This window comes from Leptodactylus fuscus, chromosome 2, assembly GCF_031893055.1.
Source record: "Leptodactylus fuscus isolate aLepFus1 chromosome 2, aLepFus1.hap2, whole genome shotgun sequence".
In the NCBI taxonomy this organism is placed as follows: Eukaryota; Metazoa; Chordata; class Amphibia; order Anura; family Leptodactylidae; genus Leptodactylus; species Leptodactylus fuscus.
Genome location: NC_134266.1, coordinates 12888200 through 12907898, shown reverse-complemented (window position 1 = coordinate 12907898; position 19699 = coordinate 12888200). Strand labels below are relative to the sequence as shown.

Sequence of the window (19699 nt, the reverse complement as noted above, 5' to 3'; positions counted from 1 at the left end):
CAATCCCTTCATTTGGTTGCCTTTCAGTATTTGTAATACATGTCGCTCGGAACGGTCTTGTCTCATGCAAATACTGCGGCGCATTGATTTGCAGCAAGACTGACAGCTGTTCTCTGGTGTGTTGAACCAGCAGCTCATTAACTGTGTCAGCGATCCCAGGCCGTACATCAGTGATCTCCGGTTCGCTCCCCGCAGACAGGTGTCCATCACCAATATTCTTATGATAATATTTCTTTAGCGTCTCCGCCAGACAATTGAAATTCAGATATTTATAATCCCTCAAATTGAGGATCAACAGAAAGTGTCCATGGAAATAAAGGAACCCCCAGCGATAGACGCCGGCGCTAATTAATTTATAGGAGCGTCCTGGTGCACACCTTTCACTATTGTTCTCTCATATATTTCACCCTTCTAATTTGCCTCCTTGTCCTCCTTCCCATCTGTTACCACCCAGGGCTGTATTTACAGTGTGCACCGCCTTGGGCCTTGCTGAATATATTAGTACAGTAATTGTGTACAATGAAAAGCTGCCCGGCTCAATAAAGGTTCTTAGCGGATACACCAGCCAGCACATCAATCCAAAAAGGACTAACAAAAATGACCTATAGGCCCTGCTCTATATGGTGCCCCATGGACTCTGCACCAGGAAGGCATGTGCGGCATACAGAGCCGTCTTAAAGGGGTTGTACGGATTCAGCAATGATAACATTTGAAGGGTTAAACAGTTTTAAACTATATATTCTGTATCGAATGATCTCAGCTTGTTATCATTGAGGAACCTTCATTGTTTACTTCTAGTGGATAAGATCTGTCCTGGTCACGGACATAAGTAGTTAGTAGGGTTGAGCCGATCTTGATTTTTCAGGATCAATTTCGAAATTCAATTTCCGATAATTTTTCATTCGAACCCGATCTCGATCCCAATTCCGATCCCAATGCAAGTCAATGGGATTTTTTTACTAATCGGAGATCGGATTTTAAATACAATCCTATTCACTATACAGCATGGAATCTAACAATTGAACGCTTTAATTGTTAGAATCCGCACTGTGTAGTGATTTTTTTTAATCCTCTGGCTACTTATTCCCCCCCTTATTCCTTACCTGAAGAGATGGCTGGTCCGGTGCCCGGTGTTCTCGTTCTTTTTCGCCTCGCTGTCCCCACCTCCCAGGTTAGAAGAGTGTGGGCAGGTACTGGGAGGGGAGACGTTACGTCTCCCCTCCCAGTACCCGCTGACACTCTCCTAAGCCACAAGCCCCGCCTTCTTCCTAGCTCTTTAACACTAACCTGGGAGGTGGGGGCAGTGAGGCAAAGAAGACTGAGAACACCGAGCACCGGACCAGCCATCTCTGCAGGTAAGTACAGTCCTATGAAAAAGTTTGGGCACCCCTCTTAATCTTAATCATTTTTAGTTCTAAATATTTTGGTGTTTTCAGCAGCCATTTCATTTTGATATATCTAATAACTGATGGACACAGTAATATTTCAGGATTGAAATGAAGTTTATTGTACTAACAGAAAATGTGCAATATGCATTAAACCAAAATTTGACCAGTGCAAAAGTATGGGCACCTCAACAGAAAAGTGACATTAATATTTAGTAGATCCTCCTTTTGCAAAGATAACAGTCTCTAGTCGCTTCCTGTAGCTTTTAATCAGTTCCTGGATCCTGGATAAAGGTATTTTGGACAAACAATTCAAGTTCAGTTAAGTTAGATGGTCGCCGAGCATGGACAGCCCGCTTCAAATCATCCCACAGATGTTCAATGATATTCAGGTCTGGGGACTGGGATGGCCATTCCAGAACATTGTAATTGTTCCTCTGCATGAATGCCTGAGGATTTGGAGCGGTGTTTTGGATCATTGTCTTGCTGAAATATCCATCCCCGGCGTAACTTCAACTTCGTCACTGATTCTTGAACATTATTCTCAAGAATCTGCTGATACTGAGTGGAATCCATGCGACTCTCAACTTTAACAAGATTCCCGATGCCGGCATTGGCCACACAGCCCCAAAGCATGATGGAACCTCCACCAAATTTTACAGTGGGTACCATGTGTTTTTCATGGAATGCTGTTTCTTTTTGGATGCCATGCATAACGCCTTTTTTTATAACCAAACAACTCAATCTTTGTTTCCAAAATGAAGTTGGCTTCTCCAAATGTGCTTTTGCATACCTCAGGCAACTCTATTTGTGGCTTGCTTGCAGAAACGGCTTCTTTCTCATCACTCTCCCATACAGCTTCTCCTTGTGCAAAGTGCGCTGTATAGTTGACCGATGCACAGTGACACCATCTGCAGCAAGATGATGCTGCAGCTCTTTGGAGGTGGTCTGTGGATTGTCCTTGACTGTTCTCACCATTCTTCTTCTCTGCCTTTCTGATATTTTTCTTGGCCTGCCACTTCTGGGCTTAACAAGAACTGTCCCTGTGGTCTTCCATTTCCTTACTATGTTCCTCACAGTGGAAACTGACAGGTTAAATCTCTGAGACAACGTTTTGTATCCTTCCCCTGAACAACTATGTTGAACAATCTTTGTTTTCAGATCATTTGAGGGCGGGCTGTCCATGTTCGGCGACCATCAAACTTAACTGAACTTGAATTGTTTTGTAGAAAGAAATGGTCCAAAATACCTTCATCCAGGATCCAGGAACTGATTAAAAGCTACAGGAAGCGACTAGAGGCTGTTATCTTTGCAAAAGGAGGATGTACTAAATATTAATGTCACTTTTCTGTTGAGGTGCCCATACTTTTGCACCGGTCAAATTTTGGTTTAATGCATATTGCGCATTTTCTGTTAGTACAATAAACCTCATTACAATCCTGAAATATTACTGTGTCCATCAGTTATTAGATATATCAAACTGAAATGGCTGTTGCAAACACCAAAATATTTAGAACTAAAAATGATTAAGATTAATAGGGGTGCCCAAACTTTTTCATAGGACTGTAGCTACTAGAGATGTTAGCTAGTCTCCCATTAGAATGAATGGACGCAGCCAGCGCGCAGGGGGTTAAGGCTGTGTGCCGGCTGCTTCCATTCATTCCTATGGAACCGCAGCGGAGCCTTCACACTGAGTATACACTCTGCTCAGAATACTCAGTGTGAAGGCTAACATTGTTAGCTTTTCCCACAATGCTTGGCCAGTAGCAAAGCATTGTGGAAAATAATCACTGATCTCGATCCCACCTAAAAAGATCGTGTTTGGAATTCCGATCGTGATCGTGAAATTTTCTCCGGAATCCGATCTTTTCCGAACACGTTCGCTCAACCCTAGTAGTTAGGGAAGCTGCACACATAGCATAATAGAATACGATGTATTATAGCACCCGCCATGTACTGTACATGAAACTTTTAGGGCTAGTTCACATGGGGCTATGGACCGCGTATCTTGGTCCGGATTTTGACGCGGGAAGCCGCGTCAGAATAGGATCAAAATGTGCCTGCTGCAACTGACAGGGCTTCTTACAGTCGCGGCTTCCTGCTCTGGAGTAGGCCCAAATGAATGGGTCTAGTCCGGAGGGTGCTGTCGCAAGGCGGACACCATGGCTGAATCAGCTGCGGAATCCACCTGAAGAAAGGTTAGCTCGCTTTTTTCTGTGAGTGCTAGCGGTCTACATAGACCTCTATTGTGAGGGGGCGGATTTTGAGGTGGATTTGGCGTCAAAATGCGCCCCTCTTGCCCCGTGTGAACGAGCTGTAATAACCCGCACCTACATACTTCTGAGATTTTCTGCACAATAATCAAACCTGCCCCATGTCTATTTCTGCTGTGCATTTCACTCCTTTCCATGTAGGAGGGTTAAACCACAGCAAATCTACAAGTTAAGGGGGGTCCATTCACACAGAGATTTTTATTGAGGATTTTGGCGCTGAAAATCCGCGTGGAAAAAAAAAAGCCTGCCTGACCCAGACTCCAGAACTCGTGGTGTAATCCACTGACAAGCCCCTGCCCCTAATCGGTGAATGAAAGCCATAGTGGATTCCGAAGCTCTGCGGTGGGGAGTCAGGGGCCAGAAAATAATCTGACGTGGAAGCCATTCTCAATTCCCCTTCGTTTGCGGTCTTGTAACAAATAGTGCAGCAGCGTATTCATTACGATTGTTGTTTCATAAAGCTTTTGATATGTCACAGGTTGTGATCAGTTTGGGTTCTGACTGCTCAGATCTCCACCCATTGCTAAAATTATAGGGCCAAGCATGACGTGATGTGATCGGCCTGGCATCATACACCGCACACTCCATACATCACAATCCCAGTTCTCCAAAGAGTGCCCAGCAAACCCAATCCTAGTTGTAGGGAATTACTGAAATATTGTATATTAATAGGGAAAGTATTCCACCAACAGGGGGCCCCTGCAAGTGCTGGGGCCCTGGGCAATAGCCAAGTTTACTTACAGAAGTACTCCGATGACTCTGCTATAGTAGGCCTTATCACTGATGGCGACGATAGGGAATACAGAGACTTAAACCGGGATTTTGTTGAATGGTGCCAGCAGAACCAGCTCAGGATTAATGCTGGGAAGACCAAGTAGATGGTGGTGGACTTTAGTAAACGGAGAAGTGCTCCGACCCCGGTGGAGATCCAAGGAACATGTATTGAGATAGTCAGGACCTATAAGTATCTGGGCGTGCTCCTCAATAATAAACTAGACTGAGCTGATCACCTGGAGGCGCTGCACAGAAAGGGCCACAGCAGACTGTACCTGCTCAGGAGGCTGAGGGCCTTCGCAGTCCAGGGGCCACTTCTTAGGGCCTTCTTCAACTCTGTGGTTGCCTCAGCCACCTTTTTCGGTGTGGCCTGCTGGGGGAGCAGTATATCAACCAGGGACAGAAATAGACTTGACAGGCTGATCAGGAGGGCCAGCTCTGTCCTGGGGATCCCCCTGGACCCAGTACAGGTGGTGGGTGACAGAAGTATACTGTCTGTGGTGACCTCCACCCCATGTATGGGACCTTGATGGGACTTGGCAGCACTGTAAGTGACCGTATGCTTCACCCCAAGTGTGAGAAGGAGCTATCGCAAGTCCTTCCTTCCAACCACGACTAGGCTGTATAATCTACATCAGACCAAGCGAAGACACTCCGCACAGAGAACTAATGATTATGACTATGAAGTCTTCCTTCTTTCTTCTTCCGTTCCTTAGCTGCTATGGACTCCTAGTATATCTTCTCTTCTCAGCATATGTGTGTCTACGTCTGTAATATATTACTGTGTATTATCCTGTATCTGTATTACTAGGCTGCTGTAACATGCTGGCCCTCTGCTCTACAATATTGTATAAATCTAAGAGAAAATACTGAGATTTTGTATTCTCAAACCCTAGAAGATACATAACAGAATTGCTCTGGCTGTTCGGAGGCAGATTGACCCTGATTTGATTGCAGCTTTTTGTGCTCATCCAGTTCTCCCTTAATGGACTTGGTGAGATCCAGGAGTTGAACCACATCTTGTTATATTTATGTGTGTGAGCTGTCTACAAGGTAAATGTCTGGCTTACTATTATCTGTATTACGCTGTATGTGGACTGAATGCAGAGAGGAGAATTGTTCTCCAAACAGGCTGACTGATTGAGAAGTACAGTAAATAGTGCAGAGGCACATGTCATAGATAATGCCGCTTCTTACAGCTAAGCCGGAGACAGAATTAACCCCCACTAAAATACCCATTTGAAAATGAAAACTAGTGGGGGAGCGGGCTAATGCGTCCTGCCTATGCCTCCGGTGCTCTCATCATAGCCTAACATACTGATGTCCTGGGAGATTTCACTTTCATGAATTAATATTGTGCTTTAGGTCTACTCTGATTCAATTGTCTGCTTAAATGTCTCAAATGCAACAATTTCTATAGAATCCAGAGCACAGAGGTAATATCAGAGGAGAAGGAAGGAAGGAGAGAAGGAAAGAGAGAGAGAGAGAGAGAGAGAGAGAGAGAGAGAGAGAGAGAGAGAGAGAGAGAAAAGAAAGGACAAAGATAGATAGATAGATAGATAGATAGATAGATAGATAGATAGATAGATAGATAGATAGATATGATAGTTCTTAGTGGTGTTACCTTTTACCTTGATTAGTTGCCAATGGCCCTGAATGCAGGAACTTTCTATGATCTGGGGCTTGTTATAAACCCAGCCATGATGTCCTTATTGTGGGCAGGTTATCGGGAGGACACTACATGTATGAGAAGATAACCTGACCACAATAAGGACATCATGGCTGGTTATCAGGAGGACACTACATGTATGAGAAGATAACCTGACCACAATAAGGACATCATGGCTGGTTATCAGGAGGACACTACATGTATGAGAAGATAACCCGACCACAATAAGGACATCATGGCTGGATATCAGGAGGACACTACATGTATGAGAAGATAACCCGACCACAATAAGGACATCATGGCTGGATATCAGGAGAACACAACATGTATGAGAAGATAACCCGACCACAATAAGGACATCATGGCTGGATATCAGGAGAACACTACATGTATGAGAAGATAACCTGACCACAATAAGGACATCATGGCTGGATATCAGGAGGACACTACATGTATGAGAAGATAACCCGACCACAATAAGGACATCATGGCTGGATATCAGGAGAACACAACATGTATGAGAAGATAACCCGACCACAATAAGGACATCATGGCTGGATATCAGGAGAACACTACATGTATGAGAAGATAACCCGACCACAATAAGGACATCATGGCTGGATATCAGGAGAACACTACATGTATGAGAAGATAACCTGACCACAATAAGGACATCATGGCTGGTGACGCTGGGTTCACACCTGCGTTTGGGGTCTCCGTTCTATGGTTTCCGTCTTCTGCATGCCAGAAGACGGAAACCATAGACCGGGTCCGGCCGTGCGCGGTGGGGAGCGTTTTAGGCTCTCCGCCGCGAAACCGGATTTTTTTATCCGGACACAGAGTACTGCATGTCCGACTCTGTGTCCGGATTATAAAACCCGGTTTCGCGGCGGAGAGCCTAAAACGCTCACCGCCGCGCACGGCCGGACATCTCTCTCACCCATTCAAATGAATGGGTGAGAGAGACTCCTGCAGGTTTCCGTCTCCTGCCTCTGTTTTAGGCAGGAAACGGAAACCTAAGTACGGAGACCGGGCGCAGATGTGAACGAGCCCTTATCAGGAGGACACTACATGTATGAGAAGATAACCCGACCACAATAAGGACATCATGGCTGGTTATCAGGAGGACACTACATGTATGAGAAGATAACCAGACCACAATAAGGACATCATGGCTGATTATCAGGAGAACACTACATGTATGAGAAGATAACCTGACCACAATAAGGACATCATGGCTGGTTATCAGGAGAACACTACATGTATCAGAAGATAACCAGACCACAATAAGGACATCATGGCTGGTTATCAGGAGAACACTACATGTATGAGAAGATAACCCGACCACAATAAGGACATCATGGCTGATTATCAGGAGGACACTACATGTATGAGAAGATAACCCGACCACAATAAGGACATCATGGCTGGATATCAGGAGAACACTACATGTATGAGAAGATAACCTGACCACAATAAGGACATCATGGCTGGTTATCAGGAGGACACTACATGTATGAGAAGATAACCTGACCACAATAAGGACATCATGGCTGATTATCAGGAGGACACTACATGTATCAGAAGATAACCAGACCACAATAAGGACATCATGGCTGGTTATCAGGAGAACACTACATGTATGAGAAGATAACCCGACCACAATAAGGACATCATGGCTGATTATCAGGAGGACACTACATGTATGAGAAGATAACCAGACCACAATAAGGACATCATGGCTGGTTATCAGGAGGACACTACATGTATGAGAAGATAACCAGACCACAATAAGGACATCATGGCTGATTATCAGGAGGACACTACATGTATCAGAAGATAACCAGACCACAATAAGGACATCATGGCTGATTATCAGGAGGACACTACATGTATGAGAAGATAACCTGACCACAATAAGGACATCATGGCTGGTTATTGTTGCTTGAACCCCCACCATTCACTTACTGTGTATTCCTGGAAACCCCCTTTAAAAAGTTATGAGAAACCTATAGACACAACTTCTTTATGAAGCCTAGAGATCCCGAATTATACATGAGGACGGGAGATTGAAACTTTTTTGTGATGCCTGTGCAAGACTTAATGCCTAATATAAAATGAGAGAACTTTTCATTACAGAGTAGTCATATAAAGTACATTATTACCATCCAATATTACAATAAATGCAAAAAGCAGATGCAAAATACTGGTTAGAAGGATTTCCTCACTGGGGTCCTCCACACCTCAGATTTTGACCATACTTTCGGCTAGTCCTTGTGTGGGGTACATGTCTCTGACCAGACCTCGACCGACCCCCTCCTCCGCACTCTATTATGTCCCTTAGTAAGCCCTGCACACAGTATTGTGTCCATTAGTGGCCCCTACACACAGTATTATCCCCCATAGTGGCCCCTGCACACAGTATTATCCCCCATAGTGGCCCCTGCACACAGTATTTTCCCCATAGTGGCCCCTGCACACAGTATTATCCCCCATAGTGGCCCCTGCATATAGTATTATCCCCCATAGTGGCCCCTGCACACGGTATTATCCCCCATAGTGACCCCTGCACACGTATTATCCCCCATAGTGGCCCCTGCACACAGTATTATCCCCCATAGTGGCCCCTGCACACAGTATTATGCCCCATAGTGACCCCTGCACACAGTATTATACCCCACAGTGGCCCCTGCACACAGTATTATCCCCCATAGTGGCCCCTGCACACGTATTATCCCCCATAGTGGCCCCTGCACACAGTATTATCCCCCATAGTGGCCCCTGCACACAGTATTATCCCCCATAGTGGCCCCTGCACATAGTATTATCCCCCATAGTGGCCCCTGCACACAGTATTATCCCCCATAGTGTCCCCTGCACACAGTATTATCCCCCATAGTGTCCCCTGCACACAGTATTATCCCCCATAGTGGCCCCTGCACACAGTATTATCCCCCATAGTGTCCCCTGCACACAGTATTATCCCCCATAGTGGCCCCTGCACACAGTATTATCCCCCATAGTGGCCCCTGCACACAGTATTATCCCCCATAGTGGCCCCTGCACACAGTATTATGTCCCACTGTGGACACCCATAATCAATTATTATAGTCTGGGGTCTTTTCAGATCCCAGTTTATAATAATCGGAGACCCGATAATAAATACAATAAAAACATTTAAAAAAAACAGTTGCTTACCTGTCCCCCGGCTCCTATGCTGTCGGCCGCCGCTCTCGTCCTTCTTTAATGACGTCGGACGTCACATGACCTGGGAAGCAGGCCGGGTTCATGTGACGTCAGAGACGTCAGACAAGTGTAAAGGAGGCCTGGCAGGATCGTGGAGAGGTAAGTAACAGTATTTTTTACGTTCTCTTACCTTTCCCGGGCCTCCTATCATTATACTCGGGGGTCTGCAAAGACCCCCGAGTATAATGATAGCATTTGTGGGGCCCGTGGTGTCACTTGCTGATCCCGGCCCAGCCAGGATCGGCAAGTAAATAGGGCCCGTAACAGCCTATTAAAAAAAAACAAAAAAAAACGCAGCAGTAGCGGCTGTCACCGGGCCCCCTAATGGCCCGGACCCTGTAGCAGCCGCCTCCGCTGCCTCTACAGTAGTTACGCCCCTGTCTCTGATACATACAGTCCTATGAAAAAGTTTGGGCACCCCTATTAATCTTAATCATTTTTAGTTCTAAATATTTTGGTATTTGCAACAGCCATTTCAGTTTGATATATCTAATAACTGATGGACACAGTAATATTTCAGGATTGAAATGAGGTTTATTGTACTAACAGAAAATGCGCAATATGCATTAAACCAAAATTTGACCGGTGCAAAAGTATGGGCACCTCAACAGAAAAGTGACATTAATATTTAGTACATCCTCCTTTTGCAAAGATAACAGCCTCTAGTCGCTTCCTGTAGCTTTTAATCAGTTCCTGGATCCTGGATAAAGGTATTTTGGACAAACAATTCAAGTTCAGTTAAGTTAGATGGTCACCGAGCATGGACAGCCCGCTTCAAATCATCCCACAGATGTTCAATGATATTCAGGTCTGGGGACTGGGATGGCCATTCCAGAACATTGTAATTGTTCCTGTGCATGAATGCCTGAGGATTTGGAGCGGTGTTTTGGATCATTGTCTTGCTGAAATATCCATCCCCGGCGTAACTTCAACTTCGTCACTGATTCTTGAACATTATTCTCAAGAATCTGCTGATACTGAGTGGAATCCATGCGACCCTCAACTTTAACAAGATTCCCGATGCCGGCATTGGCCACACAGCCCCAAAGCATGATGGAACCTCCACCAAATTTTACAGTGGGTACCATGTGTTTTTCTTGGAATGCTGTTTCTTTTTGGACGCCATGCATAACGCCTTTTTTTATAACCAAACAACTCAATTTTTGTTTCCAAAATGAAGCTGCCTTGTCCAAATGTGCTTTTTCATACCTCAGGCAACTCTATTTGTGGCGTACGTGCAGAAACGGCTTCTTTCTCATCACTCTCCCATACAGCTTCTATTTGTGCAAAGTGCGCTGTATAGTTGACCGATGCACAGTGACACCATCTGCAGCAAGATGATGCTGCAGCTCTTTGGAGGTGGTCTGTGGATTGTCCTTGACTGTTCTCACCATTCTTCTTCTCTGCCTTTCTGATATTTTTCTTGGCCTGCCACTTCTGGGCTTAACAAGAACTGTCCCTGTGGTCTTCCATTTCCTTACTATGTTCCTCACAGTGGAAACTGACAGGTTAAATCTCTGAGACAACTTTTTGTATCCTTCCCCTGAACAACTATGTTGAACAATCTTTGTTTTCAGATCATTTGAGAGTTGTTTTGAGTAGCCCATGATGCCACTCTTCAGAGGAGATTCAAATAGTAGAACAACTTGCAATTGGCCACCTTAAATACCTTTTCTTATGATTGGATACATCTGGCTATGAAGTTCAAAGCTCACTGAGGTTACAAAACCAATTTTGTGCTTCAGTAAGTCAGTAAAAAGTAGTTAGGGGAATTCAAATCAATAAAATGATAAGGGTGCCCATACTTTTGCACCGGTCAAATTTTGGTTTAATGCATATTGCACATTTTCTGTTAGTACAATAAACCTCATTTCAATCCTGAAATATTACTGTGTCCATCAGTTATTAGATATATCAAACTGAAATGGCTGTTGCAAACACCAAAATATTTAGAACAAAAAATGATTAAGATTAATAGGGGTGCCCAAACTTTTTCATAGGACTGTATATTTGCAGTATAGATGAATGGGGAGGCCGTCCCTTCAGGACACCATATGGGGGGATGTTGGTGGGGTCTGCTCTTATCTTGTCTTGGGGCCACGGGGTCCCCGCGACTCTGATGCTTAAAAGATTTGGTAAAAAAAAAAAAACTTGCATACTCTTGCAGGTCTCGTTGTTGCTCGGACTTTACTGAGGTAGTAACTTGGCACCGAAGTTAAAGGGGTTACCTGGATCCTTCGGATAATTCATCAATATTAGATCTATGGGGTTCACTTGTTTACTTACCACAAGTTTATAGACTCCAATGGGACAGTGGTGTTGTCTCGGTGCAGGCGATCGGCCTCCACAAATCTACTCCGGAAAAATGAAAAGCTGCGTCGCGTTCGGTTGTCATGGCCAACCAAGACAGTTGTGCTTTTTGACACTTTAATAAATCTGCCCGGATGACAGTTCTTCAATCACAATGAAAGTTAAGATCGGTTTCTCAGCCGGGAGTAGTAGTCAGCGACTACCCGCAGCAGTCTCCATGTTCACATAGGTGTCACACGTAGCTCACATGGGTCCCACTTCTCAGACGCACGCCAAGGTTTGGGTAAAGCCCATTCTCCAACAACAGACTGGCACTGACAGGTGGCACAACAGTTGCCATAAAGGTCCATACAGGAGACCTGAAAAGTGATGGGAGACTTTGACAGCCCAGCTTGGTTATAAGGTATTGGACCGTAGCATGCGAAGACTTACCTCGAGCGGCGTCAAGGCAACACCACCTGTTATCAATGGACACAGTCGGGTTCTCTCCCGTTCATAGAATCATGATCGACTTTCCAGAACATACTAACTATACTTCAGTTTTCCTCCTCATGGAGCCTGATGCATGGACAATGAAGAGGAATCTGAGGAAATCTGCTTCAGTTTCTCATCATTTTATCATTTACCTTGTGAACATGACCATGTGTACTGCAAGTGTGCTAGCGGTGGTTCTCACGGTCAGCACAATGACCCATTCAGTTCCATGGCCCCCGTGTATGAGCCACAAGGCTGAATCAAACCTATAGGTAAGTCCTATTCCCGTCCATTTTGCTGCTCACTGAGACCAGTAAATGGGGTGTCATTCATGTACCGTCTGTGCTGTTCAATCACGACCCGGCAACATGGACACCGCCATGTTCATGTAGCCAAAACACAAGGCACACAAGTACACAAAGCATACTTACTCTAGGTTCACACCTACGTTGGAGTTTCTGTTCTTCAGGTCCGCTTGGGTTTCCGCCCGGAATGAGGCACGGAATGGGGAACAGAATCCCCGAACAGTCACTCAACACAGGTGTGACCAAAGCCTTAGCTCATTATGAGTGAGGACCTAGCCACAGTCGCCCACCTAAGGCCATGCTTGTAGAAGGAGATGGATTCCACCACTTCATTCGCTATAGCAGGTGCAAAGTTTGCGCCCAGATCTTGAAACCAAACGTCGCCGTGTTCCGTAAGATGAAGATGCCAGCAGAGACGTAACTACCGTGGTAGCAGTGGTAGCGGCTGCCACAGGGCCCGGGATATTAGGGGGCCCGGTGACAGCCGCTACCGCTACATTTTTTTTTATAGGCCGTTACAGGCCCTATTTACTTACCGATCCTGGCTGGGTCGGGATCGGTAAGTGACACCGCAGGCCCCACAAACACTATCATTATACTCAGGGTCTCTGCAGACCCCCGAGTATAATGATCGGAGGCTCGGGAGAGGTAAGAAACATAAAAAACACTGGTACTTACCTCTCCACGATCCCGCCAGGCCTCCGTCCTAGTTGTCTGACGTCTCTGACGTCACATGAACCCGGCCTGCGCCCCGGGTCATGTGATGTCCGACGTCATTGAAGAAGAACAGCAGTGGAGGCCGACAGCGTAGGAGCCGGGGAACAGGTAAGAAACACTGTGTGCAGGGGCCACTATGGGGGATAATACTGTGTGCAGGGGCCACTATGGGGACATAATACTGTGTGCAGGGGCCACTATGGGGACATAATACTGTGTGCAGGGGCCACTATTGGACATAATACTGTGTGCAGGGGCCACTATTGGACATAATACTGTGTGCAGGGGCCACTATGGGACATAATACTGTGTGCAGGGGCCACTATGGGGTATAATACTGTGTGCAGGGGCCACTATGGGACATAATACTGTGTGCAGGGGCCACTATGGGGGATAATACTGTGTGCAGGGACCGCTATGGGAAATAATACTGTGTGCAGGGGCCACTATGGGGGATAATACTGTGTGCAGGAGCCACTATGGGGGATAATACTGTGTGCAGGGGCCACTATGGGGGATAATACTGTGTGCAGGGGCCACTATGGGGTATAATACTGTGTGCAGGGGCCACTATGGGGGATAATACTGTGTGCAGGGGCCACTATGGGGTATAATACTGTGTGCAGGGGCCACTATGGGGGATAATACTGTGTGCAGGGGCCACTATGGGACATAATACTGTGTGCAGGGGCCACTATGGGGGATAATACTGTGTGCAGGGGTCACTATGGGGCATAATACTGTGTGCAGGGGCCACTATGGGACATAATACTGTGTGCAGGGGCCACTATGGGGCATAATACTGTGTGCAGGGGCCACTATGGGGTATAATACTGTGTGCAGGGGCCACTATGGGGGATAATACTGTGTGCAGGGGCCACTATGGGACATAATACTGTGTACAGGGGCCACTATGGGGGATAATACTGTGTGCAGGGGCCACTATGGGGTATAATACTGTGTGCAGGGGCCACTATGGGGGATAATACTGTGTGCAGGGACCACTATGGGACATAATACTGTGTGCAGGGGCCACTATGGGGGATAATACTGTGTGCAGGGGCCACTATGGGGTATAATACTGTGTGCAGGAGCCACTATGGGACATAATACTGTGTGCAGGGGCCACTATGGGGGATAATACTGTGTGCAGGGGCCACTATGGGGTATAATACTGTGTGCAGGGGCCACTATGGGGGATAATACTGTGTGCAGGGGCCACTATGGGACATAATACTGTGTGCAGGGACCACTATGGGACATAATACTGTGTGCAGGGACCACTATGGGACATAATAGTATGTGTAGGGGCCACTAAGGGACATAATAGAGCGCACAGGAATGCGGAGGAGGGGGTCGGTCGAGGTCTTTGGTGTCGGTTGGGGAGGGGGGGGCATGTCAAAAGTTCGCAATGGGGCGCCGCCATTCCTAGTTACGCCACTGGATGCCAGTATTATAATTGGCCCCTGTTTTGCATCAGTTTACACCTCGGCCTGGTTTTAGATCCTGTAAAAACCAAGTGACCCCCTTTCTCTGGGGCTGTGACTCCTGTAAGTGGCAGATGAGTATTTACATGGTAATCCTCTACATGAATAGGCACGGTTACCCAGCCGCTTTTCTGCTGAATGCATAGTGTCCTGTGAGCATATGGACTGATATTCTATATCACACTCCCCGCCGCTCAGGCCTATAGTTTCCCGGTATTATCACATTATGATGTAAAGTTTGTGACCGACGCTCCGGTTTGGTGACAGATCTGCTTATTTGGAGCTTTTGTGGTCAGATTATGAGTAAACTCATTTGCATCACTAAGAAGTCGGATTATTTCTTACTAATGTGTTTCGGTGGAGAGATAATGGCATTATGTGGCGTATAGGAAACATACCCTAGAAACGTTATCTGTCATGTGACAAGCGTGGCGTGTTGGATTAGAATAAGATTTGACAGTATGCAAAGAACAGACCAGAGATCTTCATAATGCTGAGGAGTCTTACAAGACGTATTGGCTAATATTGATACTGCTTGGTCTCGAGACGGATCCACCAGAATATCCCAAATTCTTTTGGTTTTGTTGCATGGGACAAGCTAATATGGCCGCAGCAACATACATTGCAGTAAATACATATGCATATGCAGCAACAGACATTGCATATACCCTGGGGTCTCTTCAGAGTATAATAGGTGGAGGCCCAACTTCTTAATTTAGACCGAAAGAGAACTATATGGCGTCTAATATATATCCTGTTGTTATCATTATGATCATAATGTGTATTTTTACTGTCAGCGATATTACATACAATAACTCGCTTCAATATCCAGGTTGTTGTAGATATTAATAATACAGCCCTGTTTTGTACCAGCTTATTGCAGATCACAACCTAGTTGAAACAAAAGAGGAATTTTCAGCACAGAGGCCATGCATTACAACAATGTCCAGTAGGGGGAGCTAAAGCTTCATGAAGATTTTGGTGTGTGCTCATTGTGAGCCCTTGACTCCCCAGCAGATAATGCTGCCTGTCCTGTTACTCTGTCTAATCATCAGTGCAAACATCAAACAGCTCCAGAGATCACACACATCCACCTCTTCACACAGGCCGGACCTGCAATGTCAAAACCCTTTTGATCTTAGGAAACCCTCTAAATCAAAATCTCACCTTAGACTGTGATTTTACTGGACTGCTCGGAAGCAACAAATCTCCTAGTGCAAGATGTGGATCAGCTCACCTCATAGCTGTCTAATCTGTCTAGGAATACCATATCTATCTATTATCTATCTATCCATCCATCCATCCATCCATCCATCCATCTATCTATCTATCTATCTCCTATCTATCTATCTATCTCCTATCTATCTATCTATCTATCTATCTATCTATCTATCTATCTATCTATCTATCTATCTATCTATCTATCCATCCATCCATCCATCCATCCATCCATCCATCCATCCATCCATCTATCTATCTATCTATCTATCTATCTATCTATCTATCTATCTCCTATCTATCTATCTATCTATCTATCTATCTATCCATCCAGAGGATTAAATTGTACCATTTAGAATAGTGCAAAATTTTGGGGTGCCTTTGGGGCCCGCTTAGGGTCTAGGACCTTGTAGCAACTGCTGCCTCTGCTCCCCCTATAACTGCTCCCCTGTATCCATCCATCTATCCATCCATGTCTTTGCATCCATATGTTATCTATCTATCTAGCCATCCATCTATCTATCTATCTATCTATCTATCTATCTATCTATCTATAAGATTTTTTGCTGCTTCTTGGGACACCTTGCAGTAAAATCTGATATGTATTTCTACTACAGAAATCCTAGAGTTTACCCTTATATTTCTGCAGCAGATCCGCACAAGCACTAGTCAGATTGCTATTCATTGAGGTGTCCAAAGTAAATGACATACTGCTGGAAAAAAACATACTATATAACATCCAATGCAGGTGAACAGGGTAGCAGAGACCTCATTGGCATGTATGGGGTGCATATTTTTAGTTGACTTAAGCACTATGCCTGGAAATGCAAAACAACCTGTGTGGGGTGCAGCAGTCAGACCCCCCTATGGTCATATGGTGGCATATACAATGTATATAAGACCTGCATATAATCCTGTATAGACTAGATGATCCAGGGTCTTGAGACTGGAATGTCAGGGTATGGTCTGCCCTAACTTGTTCTGCACAGCCCTGATAAAAGGCAGAGCAATTACATAGCCTTACTCCATGTTACACTAGGATAGATGTTTGCATTGTTTCCTATTACCTTCTATATCACTGTATTATACAATGATCTACAGGGTGTAATAACAATGGACAGCTATATGCTGGATATACATATGTAATCACTATAGAAGTGTTGCTCATGATCAATTTGCAGCAATAAACAGCTCCAGAGCAGATCAATCCCAGCTTATTTGATAAGACAATGGAGGGGCAGTCCATCATGATCAGTCAGTGTGCAGCTATTCTGCATGACACACTGTGCAGGGCTGTCACTACACAGGGAGCCATCATTGTGCTGCTGCTGGCTGGATGGTGGTCTGGACTCAATTCATCCAGAATTATCATCTGTCACACATGGGCTAAACAAGGAATCACTGCACATATGTGTATAATCTGCATGTGTTTGTACAGCAGTGTACTGTGTGGGATGTAGCAGAGCTGGAGTGTTAGTGTCTCATGGTAAAGTGCCCTAAACAGGGACTGACAGACTGATGTGTATGCAGATTACAAATGTATATATACAGACACTTACAGCATATACATATATATACAGTATATACGCACACAATAAATGCTCACACATATTATATATACACACACATTTACAATATATGTGCGCACACTCATATAAATATACAACATATGCACACACAGATATATACACACACTTATATGCTGTAAATACACTCATACACACACACGCATATATATACATGCACAATCACAGTATAGACATACAGTATATATACGCATAGATACACATGTAGTATATCTGCGTACACACACAGATATACAATATATACGTACACATACAATATATACATATATGTTGTATGTATACAATATATAAATACACAGATATACAGTATATAGATACTATATATATATATATATGCACACATACACACAAATACATATATATGTATGCTGTAAATAACTGCACACTCATAGATAGATACTGTATATACATATATGCATACAGACATATAGATCGGAGAGATATATAGTATCTATATACTGTTGTATATGATATGTAGTTTGGCTTTCATTCACCAAAGATTAATATAGAATTTTCTGCCCTACTACATTACCTAAATACCCTGACTAACACAGAGAGGCTGGATAGCGCCCCCTAGCATCCAGTAGGGTGTATACCCCATGAGCCCATTCTCCCCCACCACCCCTATCTACAACCCCATACACCCATTCATAGACAGCCTCTAAACACTAAACTAAAATTGTAATCCTCATTTATTTAGCAAGAGGTTCTGCAGCAGCATCAGAAATATATTTTTTTTCAAAAGAATCTGATTAGCTTCCTTGATACAAAGCATCTTTAGGAATCTTGTAAGGTGGGGATCTGTGTAAGATTTGCATGCCAGCCCTGCACATGTCCTATACAGAAGGGCTTGTGCTGTGGATTGTCTGATGCATGATCCTATATGGGTAGAGGAGTGATATCCTGATGCAGATGAGTGCAATATCACTACCCCTTTCCCTCAGCATCACACAGTCAGGTCTCAGCTCCTGTCAACCCTCCTCCCCTTCTCCAAGTGTTTGCCTGGAAAGCTGAGCCAGGTCCCAGAGTGAGCAGGCACTGGTGCTGGGCTGAGGGAGAAGGAGCATCCACCAGAGGAGTGACACAGGAGGGCTGGGCTACCAGGACTAGTGCAGAGCCCGGAGCTGCTGCTGCTGCTGCTGTGTGGCTACTGAATGACATCTACACTGTGCACCTTCAGGAATACAGCACAATGCACACACCTCCCTGTCATTTTGGAAGGACATGAGAGGGGACATCACCCAGCACTGCTTTTGGTGACTGCTCTGCAGGTCTGAGAGGCAACAATCACATACAATCTGCAGCACAAGTTCTGGACCACTTTCTCAAGGAGGATCTTTATTTCTGGTCTATCTTGGTGGGAAGGAGAAGACTCCAAAGATGACCACCTAGGATATAGGTTAAGCATGGTTTGGGGTCTGATGGGGCAGAAAGTACTGAGCAGCAATGTCTCATTGAAGAACACCTCTTCTGGGGAAGACTAAAGTTTTTGCTGATCCTCCAGGCTTCTTGGGTGTCTTCTATTACTGGAATTGGGGCTCACTCTCTTACTTGGATGTCTATTACTATGTGAACATGGGTCTACTTGTTCCAGTCCTGCTGTGTGGATTCTTATGTCAGGTTCTTGGTAAGTTACACGATTCTTTCTATGTTTCTGGCAAGTGCTGTGCATTCTTGAGACTTCTGCTCTGCACACATGGATGGTATTAGGAGACTTGGAAGAAGTCAAATACCTTGCTTTGTGGCTCTGGCTTGTAGGGATGGTTCCAATAAGCACCCTGTCTTTCCTGATCCGGAGTACTATGGATGGTATAGGTGCCGGGCAGTAATGGGCAGAGTGGGTGATGGCTGCAAGTGAGCCACATTACTGTGTTATATCGGAGTATAGCAGCTCAGTGACCCTGGCAGGTGTAGGCTAGAGGTCAGGTATAGGGCTACCTGTAGGCTACAGCTGGATATAGTGGGGCACATGTACTGGTAGTGTGATACACGTAATAAATACACATATCTTTTATTCATAGGACCTAATTGGTTTATTTAACTGCTGCAGAACCTCTTTAAACATCACTTTGACTGCTTATTCCAGTCTGCCCTATATATAAGAATTTCGATATCTGCTGCAGAACTTCTTTAGTAATGGGCATCAGGGGTGATGACTGTAAGTGAACCACAATACTGCATTATACCTGTGAGCAGCAGGTCAGTGATCCAGGCAGGTATAGGATATAAGTGAGGTGGTGGGCTACCTGTAACTG

General features: G+C 45.0%; 1 protein-coding gene across 17 annotated transcripts in view; it reads left to right on the top strand.

The window, feature by feature from the left end:
- Positions 1–19699, top strand: part of ROBO2 (roundabout guidance receptor 2) — an 878643-nt gene that overhangs the window by 426084 nt on the left and 432860 nt on the right. Inside the window, exon 1 of one of the 17 annotated variants that reach the window (XM_075263384.1) lies at positions 18336–19071. The exons of the other annotated variants lie outside the window; for them this stretch is intronic. Coding sequence (XP_075119485.1) covers positions 19020–19071 — 52 coding nt within the window. The 5' untranslated portion in view covers positions 18336–19019. Of the gene's footprint in view, positions 1–18335; positions 19072–19699 lie in introns of those variants that run through there. 17 annotated transcript variants of the gene reach the window in all.